The 15,198-nt window shown below is 40.8% G+C and overlaps 1 protein-coding gene across 1 annotated transcript in view; it reads right to left on the reverse strand.

Moving 5' to 3' along the window:
• Positions 1-15,198, reverse strand: part of LOC141467562 (contactin-6-like) — a 90,122-nt gene that overhangs the window by 40,226 nt on the left and 34,698 nt on the right. Inside the window, exons 6-9 of the mRNA XM_074152166.1 lie at positions 14,382-14,484; positions 6,180-6,364; positions 3,383-3,519; positions 139-268 (exon numbers count right to left, since the gene is read on the reverse strand). Of these exons, the coding sequence (XP_074008267.1) occupies positions 139-268; positions 3,383-3,519; positions 6,180-6,364; positions 14,382-14,484 (555 nt within the window). The remainder of the gene's footprint in view (positions 1-138; positions 269-3,382; positions 3,520-6,179; positions 6,365-14,381; positions 14,485-15,198) is intronic.

Below are 15,198 nucleotides of genomic sequence, written 5' to 3' on the forward strand. Positions count from 1 at the left end.
ATGAAGAGCAAGCAGCAAAGAAATATCAACAGACTTGAATGCCAGGTGTAATTTAATCTGCTCATTTCTTAATTTCAATTTACTTAATGAGCGTCCTGTTAAACTCAGTGCCTGCTCATTTTAGTGGCGTTTACTCACCTATCACTCGCAACTCAGCACTGGCATAAATAGTGCCGTACTTGTTTTCTGCCACACACTGATAGAGGCCAGCGTCTGACATATTCAGCATCGGTATGATAAGAGTTCCATTTTCTATTTGAATTCTTTCCTGAGAAAAGAAAAACAAGCAAAAAAAAACATTGACAGAGCCGAGGACTGTACAATCCCATTTTTTTTGACATCACACTGATGTACCCGATCATAATTCAGGAGCAGAAATGTTATTTTCTTGGAAGCAGCGTGAATGAATACATTGGGAATATGATGTACACCTCTGCTATACGTTGGTGGGTTTTGTTTCCAGACCCCTTAGCTCTTCAAACTTTTCAAGAACTCCAGGCGCGTGTTGCAGAGTCACTGCCTTGGGCGAGTTTGCCCAGGTGTTCCAGCTGTGGCATGTGTTTCTCTCCGCATTGCTGAACCGTGAATCCGTGGAAAGGCTTCGCCACGAAGCGGATACCGCAGGGCAGGAACGGCTGCTCCACGCTGGGAGCCCGGAGCATCTTCCCCGCGGCTCCCGAGAAGCAGCACCCACAGCCCAGTCTGGGCCTCATCTGATTAGATGACTCCGATGATGATAATCTAAGATGATGAGAAAAGCCCCACAGGAGACAGAGGTGCTCAAATAACGGGAAAAAATTCCAAATGTCAGCAGATCACAAGTCACAGAGAAATGATCCACTGAAATAAAGTTCTACTGAAAGCCAACGCTCTCCAGTTCCTATTGGAAAGCCCCAGGCAGCTGCTCAGATGAGAGGCAGAGCGCGCTCCTCGTGGCTTGAATTTCTATACACACCCGGCTTTCTTCAGTGCAATTCTCCTGAAATAGAGGAAACTGCACAGTAGATAAATTTGGACCAGAGCTAGGGTTTTGGTGTATTAAAAGATGTTTTATTTGCTCTGTTTTGGCAAATAGAAAAAAGCCTGTTTCGTGCCACAAGCATAACCTAAAGCTAAATATTTTGTGATTTTTACAATTATTGGCCTCCCGAGACAGTAACAGCTCCACCGCAAAGTGTAGCACTGAGAAGGAGAACAGAATATGTTTCCCAAAACAGATCAGTGTGGAAGAAACCCACAACAGGGAGTATAAATTCCATTACCAAATGCAAGTCTGAAACAACAGATATTACTATTATTATTATGCTGCTCCTTTAGTTTGGCTCTGCCACCCCCGGAGTAGCAACGGAAGCATACGCACGGTGTTAGAGGACACAGCTCAGTCTTCGCTGAACAGCCACAAGCATCTAAAATGTATTTATGAACTGCTGAACGTATATAACCCAACTTGCTGAGCTGCCACAGAGAAGGCACAGCCTGTTGGGGGGATTTCTCTTGCAGAGGGGAGAGTGCCACCTACTGAGCTCTGTTTTCCAATACTCCAGCTTCTCCTTGGAGGTCTCCCAACCAAGAACTGACCCAGCCCCAACCTTGTTTGGCTTGGAAATCCGACGAGAGCACAGCCCGGGGTTGCATGGCTGGTGTATCGCAAACTAATTAACAACATTACATTACTTACCCACTGTTAATTTTTTTTTTTTTTTTGAGGCTCTCGCTGCAGATATCTTTTTGGCATACTCAGTTTTACCTCCAGGCTGCCTGCTAGCCTCTCGATGCATTCTATTTTTACAAACAGCCTTTGAATAGCAAACCCCCTTCTGAAGGAACGCTTGTGTTTGGTGCACATGCCGAATTCCCCGCCATTCTCTGCCGGCTCTTTTGAGCTACGGGGACAAAGAGGAGAATAAAGCCCACCGTGTACACAAGCAGGAATAATGCAGGGATGACCAAGTGGGTGGCCAGGGAGAAAGGTTTGACAAAGAGCAGACAATATCCTCAGAATCAGCCCCAAGGCAGAAAGCGTCTGGAAGGTATTCTTCCTGTGATATTTCCAACAAGCAGGGTGCTGTGACAGACTGAATATTTTATTACACCTCCCGTGTACTTTCACCTCCAAACTATCCATTTTGTCCATTGAGCAATAACATTCAGCATTTTGTTGCCTGAAGTATTCCATTTACAATACACCGTAAGTACTGTGAAAATGTTGGTTGAAAATGTGTCTGTAGAGTGTTTTATTCTTTTTTATTGAAACTACGCGATTGAAGAGTGACAGATTCTAAATATCGCTGTCTTCAAAGGGAGATAAACTAGAAAATCTTGCTTAGGAAGAGGTGACAGTGAGTAGAACGATCAGGTTCAGAAAAACTGCAATCCGAGTAAATTCTGGCCAGCTTTCTCGGATGCTAGTTGGGCTGTTTAGGACTAATCCAGCAGAAAATCATATGGAAGACTGGACCCCCCTCCAACTGCTTCAACTAAGGGCTATGAAGTCAAACAAGTGCTGGTTCTGCAACTCAGCAGGTGCTAATTTGCCTCATATGTTTTGGAAATGATTCTGTATCTGTTCTTGCTAGACAAATTAATCATAGCATTATTTCTCTCCAACCAAGTAAGAATGCATCACAGATGAGCCATGCCTTTTTAGCTCGATAGGTAGCGAGAAGATGCTTAACAAAAAGGGAAACTTGGCCTCAGCAGAATGCAAATGCAGCAGAGAGTCATTCTCCATGAGGTCACCAGCAACTGAAGACTGGAAGATGGATGTGCCAAAGCTTGGCCACCACAGAAGTATAATTATGGAAAGAGACAGAGCTGGGTTCTCAAAGAGCTTTCTGCATAAGTCTCTGATCAGGTTTCTTAAATGTTTGAGCTCCAATTGATTTCCCCTCTCCTCCTGCACTTCCACCACCTCACTACTTTCCACAAGTTCACAAGCTGGTGGGTTTGCAATGCCAGCTCTGAAAAGCTCTTCTACAGTCAACTGGCATCCTACCAGTTGCCCAAATCACAGATTATGTCTACAAATATATTCAGTGTTTCTGGACAGACTCTTCTTTCCCTAACTGTAATTGTTATACCTACTGCCATATCTTGTAGCAATTAGATGCTCTGTAAGATAAATCATATAAAGAAATTGGTGTGTGTGTGTATATATATATATATAAACTGGCAAAACCATACATTTTCAATAAAGATGAACTGTAAGAACCGAAGCTTTGTGTTGCAAAAAGCTTGTGCTACTATGTTTATTTTGATATGTTAGGCTTTAATAAAATTTCTGAGAAAAACGGTAATGCACTGCAAAATTAAATGTCGTGACTAAATCATGTAAAACCCAAAAAGATGATCAAGAAAGCAAACAAGATGACAGGACCCTTACCTCTGATGCGAGCACCTGGCCATTTTTTAACCAGCTGTAGGAAGGGCTTGGTTTTCCTTTTGCCTTACATTCCCAAAATAAGCTGTCATAGAGAGACAGAAAGGCATTTTGGATTTTTTTATCCCATTCCGGGAGTGCTGAAAAGAATATGCAAACCATTTTAAGCAGGAGAAAAATGATTTGGCTGGAGGTATGCTGCCATTAATTAATGAACTGAGAAAGCCTAATTAGCATTTGTCCAACACATTCTTATTATACTGCAAGTGAATTCTGCACAACAATTCCTGGCAACAAACTGCAGGACTAAGTTGGGAAAGTGTTAGAGATCAAGGGGATAGCGGACAGGAAGTTTATTTTTATTTTATTAATTTTCTTTTATTTGTTTTTATGGACAAAAGTTGCAGCAGCAGTGATTTTAGATGCCTGAAATTCTGGACATGCTCTTCGGAAGCAATGAGACCCCTATTTTCTAAAAAAAAAAGTCCTCCTCTCAAGGTACTTGAATCCGCGTACCAAAAATAGAAAGATCAAAATCATTAGTCAGTAGCTAATAAAAATAATGGATTGTAAATATTACCCCTCTATTTTACTCACATACCTGAGACCATGGTTCTGAACGTGGGTTCTTTGGTTGTAATTTGCCACACAAATACTACACAAAGGAATTTGGGCTACTCAGATTAGAATAACACCTTCTGAATACTCGTGGCACACGGACATAAATTCAGTGCTGCGTAAAAGCAGAATTTTCAAGAATCACATGTGAGCTCTGTAGACACCCAACTAAGTACCCACGGGCTGAGCTGAGCGGGAATTATCTTGAGGCAGCCTGATACTTAGAACAGTTGTCAAGATACAGGTGAATATGAGACCCGGGCAGAACAACTACCACCCACCCAGCTTTGGGACAGACCAAAGCCACATGAGATACTTGGTTGCATCCCTCTGCCTTGTGCACAAGTGGTTGGTGTCTTAACATCCTGTGAAAGATTTTTGGCAACCTACTCTAGTAGGAGGTGTCCCTGCCCATGGCAGGGGGTTGGAACTTGATGATCTTTAAGGTCCCTTCCAACTCTAACCATTCTATGATTCTATGATTAAATCATAATGCTGTAGTCTCCATATAAATATAAATACACCCCCACACAGACAGAGCTCTTACACAGAGCAATTTAATTTTAGGAAGAGGACCATTATCCTTTCAGACCAGCAGAAAAAAAACTACCAAAAAGCCTCCCCCTACAGCATGACCCTGTGGGTAGCTCAGGAGTACCTGGAGATTGTCCAACACTAGATTAATCCAATGCCAACGAGCCACTTCCCAGAACGGGAAAGGATCTGGGACACAGCTCACCATGTTTACAAGTGATTCTAATTACATGGCATTTTTATTGCTCTCCGAGCTTAAGGCATGGGATCTAGGTATCAGATGGAAAGCAGCAGACACTGTCCAGGAAATAAACCCTATTTCCTAGAGCCAAGCTGCCTACAGAGGAAAAACACCACAGCACAGAAATTAAGCAAGAGAAGTCAATTATGTAGATAATACACCAGCCCACTCCTAATACGATCAAAAAATCTTGTGCAAAAGCTTCATGAGTGCTGTTTATATATTTCACTGTGAACAGCTATTAATTAATTTACAAGGCACATTTAATAAGCACATTGTTTTAGATTGTATTAACTGATCATAATTTTGTAATTGCCTATGCTGTTATCAATCATGTCCAGGTAATCTACTGAACTTAATTTTAATGGAACTGCTTGATTGATGTTCTGCAAAAATTAGCGAGCAGTGAGAACAAAAATAACCCCCTAAAAGCAAAGAAATAATTAAATATTCAAACCAGCAGCAGACTGCTCTGTTCCTGGCATATATCTTGATATTAGCCATGGCTGCAGGAGACTGGTAGCTTATCAGCAAAGCCTGCATCTCTTTATTAGCAGAGATTTACTTAAAAAAAAATAAAAATACTTGCCAAGGTCTTCTCAACAGATGTTAATTGTAAGCTCAGTCTAGCTTTCTGCAATTTTTTTTGCTCACTCTTATATTTTACATTTTTTTCCTTCTCTTTTGAAAGATTTATGAGGTAAAGAAAAGATCTCCCTTCTTAGGCATGTCAAAATATGTTGCTTTCCCCAGGTATTAACAACGGGACTAAAGAGCACATAATTCACCTAGGCTACGAGGGACCATCATGTGTGACTCGGATCACGGGAAATTAATGCAGCCGGGGAGGGAAAAGGAAAGGAAGAACAGCTTCACAGAAATATTATTCTCCACTTTTAGACCCGGAGGAAGGAGAGGGAGGCAGTGGAATGAGTTTCCCCTGCTTTGCCCTCGTCTGTTTATGGAGCAATACAGTTCAGCGAGAATGGGAGGTGAAATAATCTTACACTCGCATGAACCAAAACCTCATGAATCCTTCCCTGATCTGCATCTGGGGCAGCGCAGCTTTATGCCGCTGTGAGCTATTGAGAGTAAATCTTTTTGCCTGCCCTTAATGTTTCATGTAAATGTACCAGGGATTTCTTTCTGCCTCGTATTAACCTTTACAACTTCATCATGGCACAGCCCACGTTTTCAGTCTGAGTTTTAATGCAAAATATCTTTATTTGCTGAGGATGTAATTCAGTGAAGGTCACTGCAGACCTCCAATCATTTTTTAATCAGCTTAACCTGAACTACATTTCGTATCTCCAGTAAGGGGCTAATAGACTTCATCTACAAAATACATCTGAAAACCATCACGCTCTGTAAGAAAAAATAAATGAAGAAATTAATCAATCTGCTTACCATAGACAAATAATTGACCTCTTGCAATGTTTCTTCCTCGGCTGTTTCCTGCAATGCACTCGTAAGAGCCTTCATCTTCTTGCTGGACATCTGGGATTTCAAGAACCCCTTTGGTTTTGTTGTGTTCCATTTTCTTTGTCAACGAGTTTCCATCAGACCTCTTCCAGCTAATACTCGGGACAGGACTAAATAATTACATTTCATAGAGAAAAAGAGAGAACATTTGTTATAGCAGAGAAAAGATCATGTGAAATCCTTTCATAAGAGGATCAATATTTAGAAAAGAAATATTTTCTGTTTCTAAGTGTGACGTATTCAGGTTCGTAAGACTGAGATTTTATAACCTGTCCAATTTATAACTTGTCCAACAGTGGGATGAAGTCCTTGGTCAAATTCTACGATTGCTCCTTAGGCCAATTTGGATTTTCCCCAAAGTAACTCTTACTTAGGGCTCAAACCTGCTTTTAAACACTGCGACACTGAAGGAATGACTTTGGTCCAAATAAATAGCACAGAAGCACTGAATTATTGACTGGGTTTTGGAGCAAACAAATTCCCTGTAGCATTAGAGGCATTTTCACACCTCAAAACAGGAACTATCAGACAAGAATTCAAAAGACCTAAAAATACCAATAAATCTAGGTATAAAAATATGGGAGCCAGGCTAGAGGAGGGCAGGGAGACAGTCGAGTGAGCAAGTGGGAAGTATGAGATATTGAGGCTGAAAAGAGAGAGACAAAAGAGAGTATTTCTTTTTTCATATTTTCGTACTTTTCTATCATTTTCATCTATATTTGGATCAACGTATTCTATAACATAAAAAAAAAAAATAGTAGTCAAGCGTGAAGGTGGCTATAAATACTTCTTGGGTTTCTGGTAATATCGCAAACCATACGGGCCTCACACTTCCATGATCTATTATGTCACCAAAACACTTGGAAATATTAACAGTCTTGGATTTCACAGTCACTTTCTGTTTCTGCAAACTAAAGTAAGCTGCTTTTTCTAAGCAGACGAGCAGTTACGTCTTGAACAGCTTTTTCCAGAGGCTTTGGCTAAATACTGACTTCTTTTCCATTGGAAGGAACATCAACAGCAAACACACGGCACTGAACTTGAAACCATAACTTTCATGGAAATCACAAGTGCACGCTGTCCTCGTCCCCAAGGCCTTTGGCCCGCAGTGCTGACTTCCAAAGTATTTCTTCCTTTTTAGCAGAGGCTAGAACTGCTCACACCTTAAATTATTTAGATTTCTGGTTCAAATCCTTGTTTACTGACCAAAGAAATCAAGTCACAAACAGAGAATGGATTAATTTCATAACACGGGTAAGTTTAGGCCTAATTTCTGCATTTTGAGCTTGTGTGGCTCCGATGTTTGGAAGTTCACCCCGAGCCAGAAGAACCAGGACCTGGGAGAAGCGCGAGTACTCAGCAAATTATGGGGATTGAACAGCTGAGCAGTTGCTAACAGAGTAACACAAACAGAAAATCAACAGAAATACGCTACGTACAGGATAATTTACAGCTAGACCACTCTAACAACGAATAACAATCCCATAAATTTGCTTAGTTCTACGTTTAAGCGTGGAAGATCGGATGAGTGCACTAAAGTTTTCCTTGCACTGGTGGGAGTTGAGCTGGGCAAGAGAGCCTCCGAGCTGCCCTTCCATAAACCAGAAACTCGCAGTCCCCAGACCACAAATTTAACCCAGGGATCTCCAGGCGTTAATTAAGCGGCATTAATAATTTCTCTAGGTACCTTACATTTTCCACTGTAACTGAACTGCTGTGAAAATGGTTTGGACCTACAAGGAATTTGGTCCAGATTTTAGTGGTAGCTCTGCAATGCTAGGTATATAAATATATATATATATATATGGATAACTCATCTATATGCACACACAAATCCCAGCTCTTCCTGTGAGGGCGGTGAGACCCTGGCCCAGGTTGCCCAGAGAAGCTGTGGATGCCCCATCCCCGGAGGGGTTCAAGGCCAGGCTGGACGGGGCTTTGAGCAACCTGGTCTGGTGGGAGGTGTCCCTGCCCAGGGCAGGGGAGTTGGAACTCGATGATCTTTAAGGTCCCTTCCAACTCTAACCATTCTATGATTCTAGGGACTTTAAAAGGGCTTGTCCATTTTTCTCCAGTGCAGTGGGCTGGTCTGTTAAGAGGTGCTGTCTCCTCCACAAATCTCACATGACGTTGTTCATGCAGAATTTCCATACTCCAAGTTACTTTCAGTTATTTAAAAGCAACGCAGCTCTGGCACAGGATAGGTCTGTCCCGCAGTCGCTGTGCTCCAGCCAGGGAAAGAGCCAGAGGTATTTTGCAGCCCTTGCGGTAGATTGATACAGACTGCTGACGACAGGAAGGAGAGCATGGCTGGCTTTTAAAATGCTATTGCATATTAAATAGTGGGTGAAGAGCTACTGTATAACAGAAACATGCAGTGCATTGAAAGCCAGAAGCATTTAACTACTTACTTTAAAGGCATCTCCGCTGGATTATTTTTTTTTTTTCGGAACAAAGAGATTAAAGGAAACTAAGAGCCATATGGGAGAAGAAAAACAATTAGATGCATTCATTCATGCTCCGCTACCTGGAAGTGCTTCATCTAAATATTTCCTATTCTATTAGCCATTTGTTTTCTCTTAGCACTGACTATTCATGAATAAGGCAAGTCTCTGCGCTGACACCAAGGCCAGAGGCAGGGCTCAGTGGAAAAAGGCCCCTTCTGTCAACTTGTCAAGTCAAGTTTACCAAGGTTGGAGCTGAAGACACTGTCCTGTTTTCCTTACCCACACCACACGCTTATAATGACATCCTTGGGGATGTTTCAAGGCAACCTCGCCTCATTTTTGGCCAAAGGTGTTTGAAATGTGCTCCCTCTGATGTTAACTGGAGGATGACAGAAAACCCTAGGAGTTTGGTTCATCAACTTTGCTCTGTTAAAACGCGTAATTGCAATATAGTTGACAGCACTTTTTTCTCCTGCCAGGGAGTCTTGCACCAAGTGTCCTAGTTCTATCAGCAGAGGGAATTCGATGTCAGGGCAGCAGCTCCTCATCAGCCCGAGCTCTGGGTTACAGGAGCAGACGGCAAGAGATTCGTAGCTCAGCCAAGTGCCATCACCCATAGGCAGGACCTCCATTATCAGAGCAGCTTGAGAAGATCTGCATTTCTTCACTGAGCTTGCTGACATCTCGTTATCATTGGCTTTCCAGCATCTTCACTCACTGTATTTGGCAGAAGGCAGAATTTTTTTTGGCTGGTTACACCTTCTTCTGATGTTAGTTTACATTTTTACAACCAGATCTTTTAACAGCAATCACTACTACAGGCCACATGAATTTAAATTTAAATTTAAAATTTAGGCCTCCAAATTTAAATTTAAAACTTACTTTAATGAAATTGGGTTTTGTAACAAATCATCTATTTTAAAGGTTAACGCTTTAAGGAGTGAAACTGTCCTTCAGGTATAGCTAAATGTATACAAAACCAAGTTTAATAAATATAGCCTGGTGAATTTTTGTAGGATTATGTTGCATGATGCCATGCTGTTGAAGGCCAGTATCTGACATTGCTACACAGCCCTGTACCTCCCCATGCAGACTTGCGGTGGTCCTGCAACTGGTGGGTCCTCTTTTTCATTTCGTCACTACCAATAACCAGATTAAAACAGGTAATTCCTTGGGCCTAAAAAGTTTTGGAATATATAAAGAAACAATGAGTACACTTTTTGAATTTATTACACTTCAAAGACAAAGTCTTGCTTTCACCTGAGTAAATAAGAAAACAGTGCATAAATATGAGAGTGTCTTTGTACATAAATCTGCAGTTTATTTGAAACCTTCAGAGCATCTAGGAGTACTAATTTAATTTATATTCTACCATACAGGCGGCAGAATCACAAAACCATAAGTTACTAACACAGAAAGAAAAGGCGATGGAAAATATTTTTTGGTTGGTGACAAGTCTTGTCACACTGAACACGGAATTAATTTGTCTGCAGCATTACAGCCCGCACCAAGATGAAGATTCCACCTTTTTGCAGCAAAAGACTCAGCAGCCAGATGATGCATTGCATCTGCGCCTCATCTTTTGTCCTGTGCATCTGAGGGCACTTCACAATAAAATTAAATCTACAGCTTCGGTAATGAATACCATGCCTAGTTAAACAAATGAGACAGAGCTGAGGTTTGAAAGCTGCTGTTGTGTCTGCATCAACTGCCAGCACAAGGGAGAATTAGGATCCAAGGGGCATAATAATTAAAGCACTCAGGCTTCTAATCATCCTGATGTAGTACTTGGGAAACAGTAAAGAAGCAAAGTTTTCCGAAACCTGGTATCGTGTCTCCTTCTCCTGTGGTCACATCCACTCACCTTAACTACGTCAAAGAGGATCTTCCAGAGCTGCTTCCTCATCCCTTAAAGCACAAATCTTAAGGTATTAGCTCTACCAGGAATGTGGGCCGAAAATAGCGAACTTCACTTGTGGTGGCAGAAGCCATTCGTATATATATATGGTTTTGGAATTTAGAATCCCCTAATTGATCTTTTTATAGCCTCCTACATAAACTCCTTGAGAATATACTAGAATAGCCACCTAAAGAAGAAGTGAAGCCTGGTATTTTTATGTAAATTTAGTAAAGATGGTTGTTTGGAACCCCCTTGTAGCTGTGTGATTATCTACTCATACTAACAGCCTCTTGAAAAACCCTTCCCCGAATACGTTTACAGGAATATGTGGGGTCTTCCCATGAAAAATGAATACTCCAGGTTGAAAGAAATCCTGTTTTATATCATTCACATATGCTCTTTACAACCTCAGCTGGCAATGGCCCATCTGCAGCAATTCTCAACAGATTCTTTCCCTATCTTCGAGAAGAGAATGAAGAAAAATCTAAAACACAGACACAGTTTAATAGATGTGTACACCAGACATGGAAACTACTTCGCTTATTTTCATTCCAGAAACTATTCCTATTTGTGCAGCAGAATAAAAGTTATTTTGGAAGAAATCTAGAGAAAGCAGCGCAGTAACTCAGCTGAACATAACTCCTTCCATGGTCCTCAATCCCCTCAAAGACAGAGTGAACAATAATTTAGACGTACGGCATGATTAATATAGCTTGATCCAAAACATGACTTTTAATACTGGCATAGTATTAAACACTGTCAACATAATGAATATTAGTGCAGAACACAAAGCCTCATCTCTTCTGTTAAATTGCCACGGGCTGCAGTATTTGAAACAGTCAAGCTACTATTTCATATTTCAGCTTTCCCTCTTTTAAAGAATTAAGTATAAGGTGCAGGGTTTTTTTTTTGCCTGTTTCGATTGCCCATGCCAATCATCAGATAGTTGCAGGCTACTTACATTCCTTTTTGCCCAATTGTATTTCCATCCGTGAGGACTAATTTACTTTCCAAAAATCTTCTCTCCAATTCACAGACCTTGTTCTATAAAATCAGATTCTGAGTCAAGAGCTGGCCCAAGCGCTTTTGTCCATTTGGGATCCATCCTTCCAAACCCAGGAATAAATACCACCTCTTCGGCCCCCTTATATTTATTTTCCTCAAAACAAGTTTAAAACTGACCTAGAAGACCATTTGTGAGTCAGTCATGGTATTTTCATGTTAAAAAGCAAAAAGAGAGCTTTGTAACAGAGCTCTGTGGAATATCCCTACCTCTGAGTGTCCCACAGCCTGGCTGAAGGAGTACTTTTTAGGTGGCTTTGAGTTCCTCCATGTAAAAAGGCATCTTAAAACTCAGCCACAAGTCTGGCCTCTTGTACTTGCGTTTTAAATGTGGAAGTGCTTTTTGAGCAAGGTCCAATAGGTATGATTTGCTGTTCCATATAGAAGAGATGCTATTTCTCTAAATACCATGAAAGTACTTTCATTTAAGACTTTTGGAGACCAAAACCACAGCAGGATGCCTATAATCTGCCTTAGATGTGAAAGATTTCTGTTATTCATAGCACGGAGGTAGCAGCGGCTGACAGCATTGTCTGAACCGGTGGACTAACAGTATGAATATAGAAAATTATGGATAATGGGAAAGCAGTTCTGAAATCCAAGAGAGATAATAACCGTTAGTGCTTGCAGCAGATCAGAGGTATAGCTCAACAAATGTTGAGCTGAATTGATTTTAACATAAACAGACAATAGTAGGGGCTAGAGTTTTAGTGGAATTTAGGCATCTAAAGGTGCAGATGGCCACACTGCTGCATTTATATGTGCCTAACTACAATTGTAAACAGCTGGAGGTAAGAAACTTCAAGCTTTTAACAATACCACTAATCACTTACATACCTTTAGAAATCTGGCCTTATCTACTAAGTTAAGAGTATTTCACCTGCAATCTGTTTCTCTTGCTTTATTCACGTATAAATGCCAGCTCTGAAATAAAGCTTTTTCGCTGATTGACATGTTAGTGAAAGTGTGGTTCAAGGCTCTGTTCAGAGAGAAAAAAAGCAGACTGAAAACAGTACAGTTCTCTATGAGACATCTAATCTATCAGAAAAAAAATCCAGAGAGGAGAAATTCTCCAGCAACACCACAAAACAGCATTTTACTCCCAAACAGCACCTCTCAAACACATGCACTAGACTAGATGCACATTAGCAATATGATATTAAAAAAAACATTTGTGAAGAATGGATTTCTGCCCATAAATCACTGGTATTTACACAGTGTAACTCCAGGGAAGTATGGCAGCACTGGTTTCAGCTGCAGCCCTATATATGAAGAAGAAAATGTATATTAAAGCTGCATTAACCCTCTCAGCCATTCCATTTTCCAAGCACAGCACAGAAGGTACTGTGTTCTCTGAGGGATTTCATTATCTGTATGTCCTTTCAGTCCTTTTTTTTTCCTTCTTAAGATGTTCTTAAAACGGCAAAACCTCTGCGCCACATTACATGACCCATCTTTGCCCCTTCAGTAAGAAGGCACTGTTTTGTACGTATCATTTACTCTGTTTTTGAAGTGCTTTTCTGCAGTCAATGTATCATTGTGAAATGCTTTCCATGCAACAGATGGAAATATGAAATGACAACTTGAAATGTAAAGCCTGCACTGACTCACAGACAATTAAGGAGGTATTTAAAGAGAAGGAGCTTGACAGTATTTGGAAAGGAAAAGTCAGCTTTAGCAGGAGTGTTCCAGTTTGGTACTTGTTTTGGGCCAAAAAAAAAAAATATGCATATGCCTTTGAGTATGCCTCTGCAGAAATATTCTTCATCCTTAAATAAAAATTAGCGCTAAGATTAGTTTATATAAAAATCTCATCTGAAAGGTAAAGCCATTTCCTGTCTTATTAACTTTTTATTTGCTTTATTTTTCTACTTCCAGAGGAACATTTGATTAATTTGTGCTGTCTGCAAGTCAGGCTTTTAACCTCTGGGAAAGCTCTAAACACTTTAAAAGCTTAGAGCCTTAAAACAGATTGTCAAAGTGAACTTAAACTAAATAGAGGTCAACAATCTAAGGTTATTTTAGCTTTTCCAAGGAAAATGGATGCTCAATGGAAAGACTAGTTTTCGTAGGCTGGTTACATTTATTCAGTTAAGCATCTGCTCTTTGAATACAGAGCACCCCTTGCTGTTTGAATACAACAGTGTCAGCAACTGAGGAAAAATACAGGCTACCACAAGCCTAATAGAATTCTAGATTTGAGCGGGAAGGACTAGTGCTAGGGCTTCCCAGGGCTCCTCAGCATCACTTTGGAATCTGTTTGGTCCATTCTAGGCAGTCCATGTGCTCTTTAAACACAACCTCTTTCCCCTACTTTCATTCTTAATGATGGCAATACAGAAACACACTCCTGTTTCGATGCAGATTGGACGTGAATGTGCAGTTACACCCAATGCTGTAACCTGGAGCCAGGTCTCATCCCAGAGTTTAAACTACTCCCAAGGAATATAGTCTTTATTCTGGTTTTCCCTCCTAAGACACCCTTTAAGCTACAACCAAATAAGCTTCAGTTATGGTGTAGTTTTCTTTCTCATTTCCTTAGGAACACATTGTGTACAAACAATCAAACCAAGGTAAGGTTAAAAAAAAAAAAGTAAGTTTTACAAATTCACGTTCTGAGCAAAAAAATTCTACTGGGCAAATGAGAAAGAACCATTGTTTCTCACTGCAGAACAGCATTAGAAGCCACATTTTAATAAAAGACAAAAAAGATCTTACTTTCCAAGGGCAAAGCATTCCAGTTTAACAGACGAGCCCTTCGCTGCATATGTTGTTTCTGGAAAACGTACTTCGATCTTCGGTTCGTACTCCCCCATCACACCTGTTGAACATCAAAACAGCAAGCACTCCAGTGGAGCCGCAGCCCCGTCTAGTGCAACAGAATTCCAGTGTAAAAGAAAGGATGGCATCAATAATGTCAGAGCCTCACCTTCCACCCATGGCAACCAACATCTGATGTCTATCAAGCAGGCTCAGCCTACGGGGTGGAATTCAATTCAGTTGTGTGAAACCTGTACATTCTATGCATTTAAGAGCATGAAGTATACAAGTTCTATACGTAGAAGTATGTTACGCTTGTGCATTAAGGTGTTAGAGATAATTCAGGGTTCGATCCTCTTGTGAAGAGGTGTTAACAAGTGATGGCCTTAACATCGGTCACTTCACTGAGTGGCCACTTCTCAGGACACTGGACAGATTCTGGCTGCAAGAGAGAATTGTGGAATTCTGTGTCCAAAACACTTGTAAAACAGAAAACTTCTTTGAAACATCCAAATGTGAGCTCCAGGCTTTAGCAAGGCTGATGTAATTAGGTGTAATGATCACATTTGAAGACCTGGCCAAACATCTGATAAACCCCAGATAATCCGTTATCAATTTAGGGCAGATCCCACACTGAAAATGAACTGATTCTTATTTTATATTTAACAGGGATCTGGCTAACACTACACATACAATTTGCACCATTGCCTTAGAGGCTGCTTGTTTACAACCCAATCCATAGGCCACCAAAACGAATGGGAGAAGATAAACAGAC

Source organism: Numenius arquata, chromosome 8, assembly GCF_964106895.1.
Source record: "Numenius arquata chromosome 8, bNumArq3.hap1.1, whole genome shotgun sequence".
NCBI classification, from domain to species: Eukaryota; Metazoa; Chordata; class Aves; order Charadriiformes; family Scolopacidae; genus Numenius; species Numenius arquata.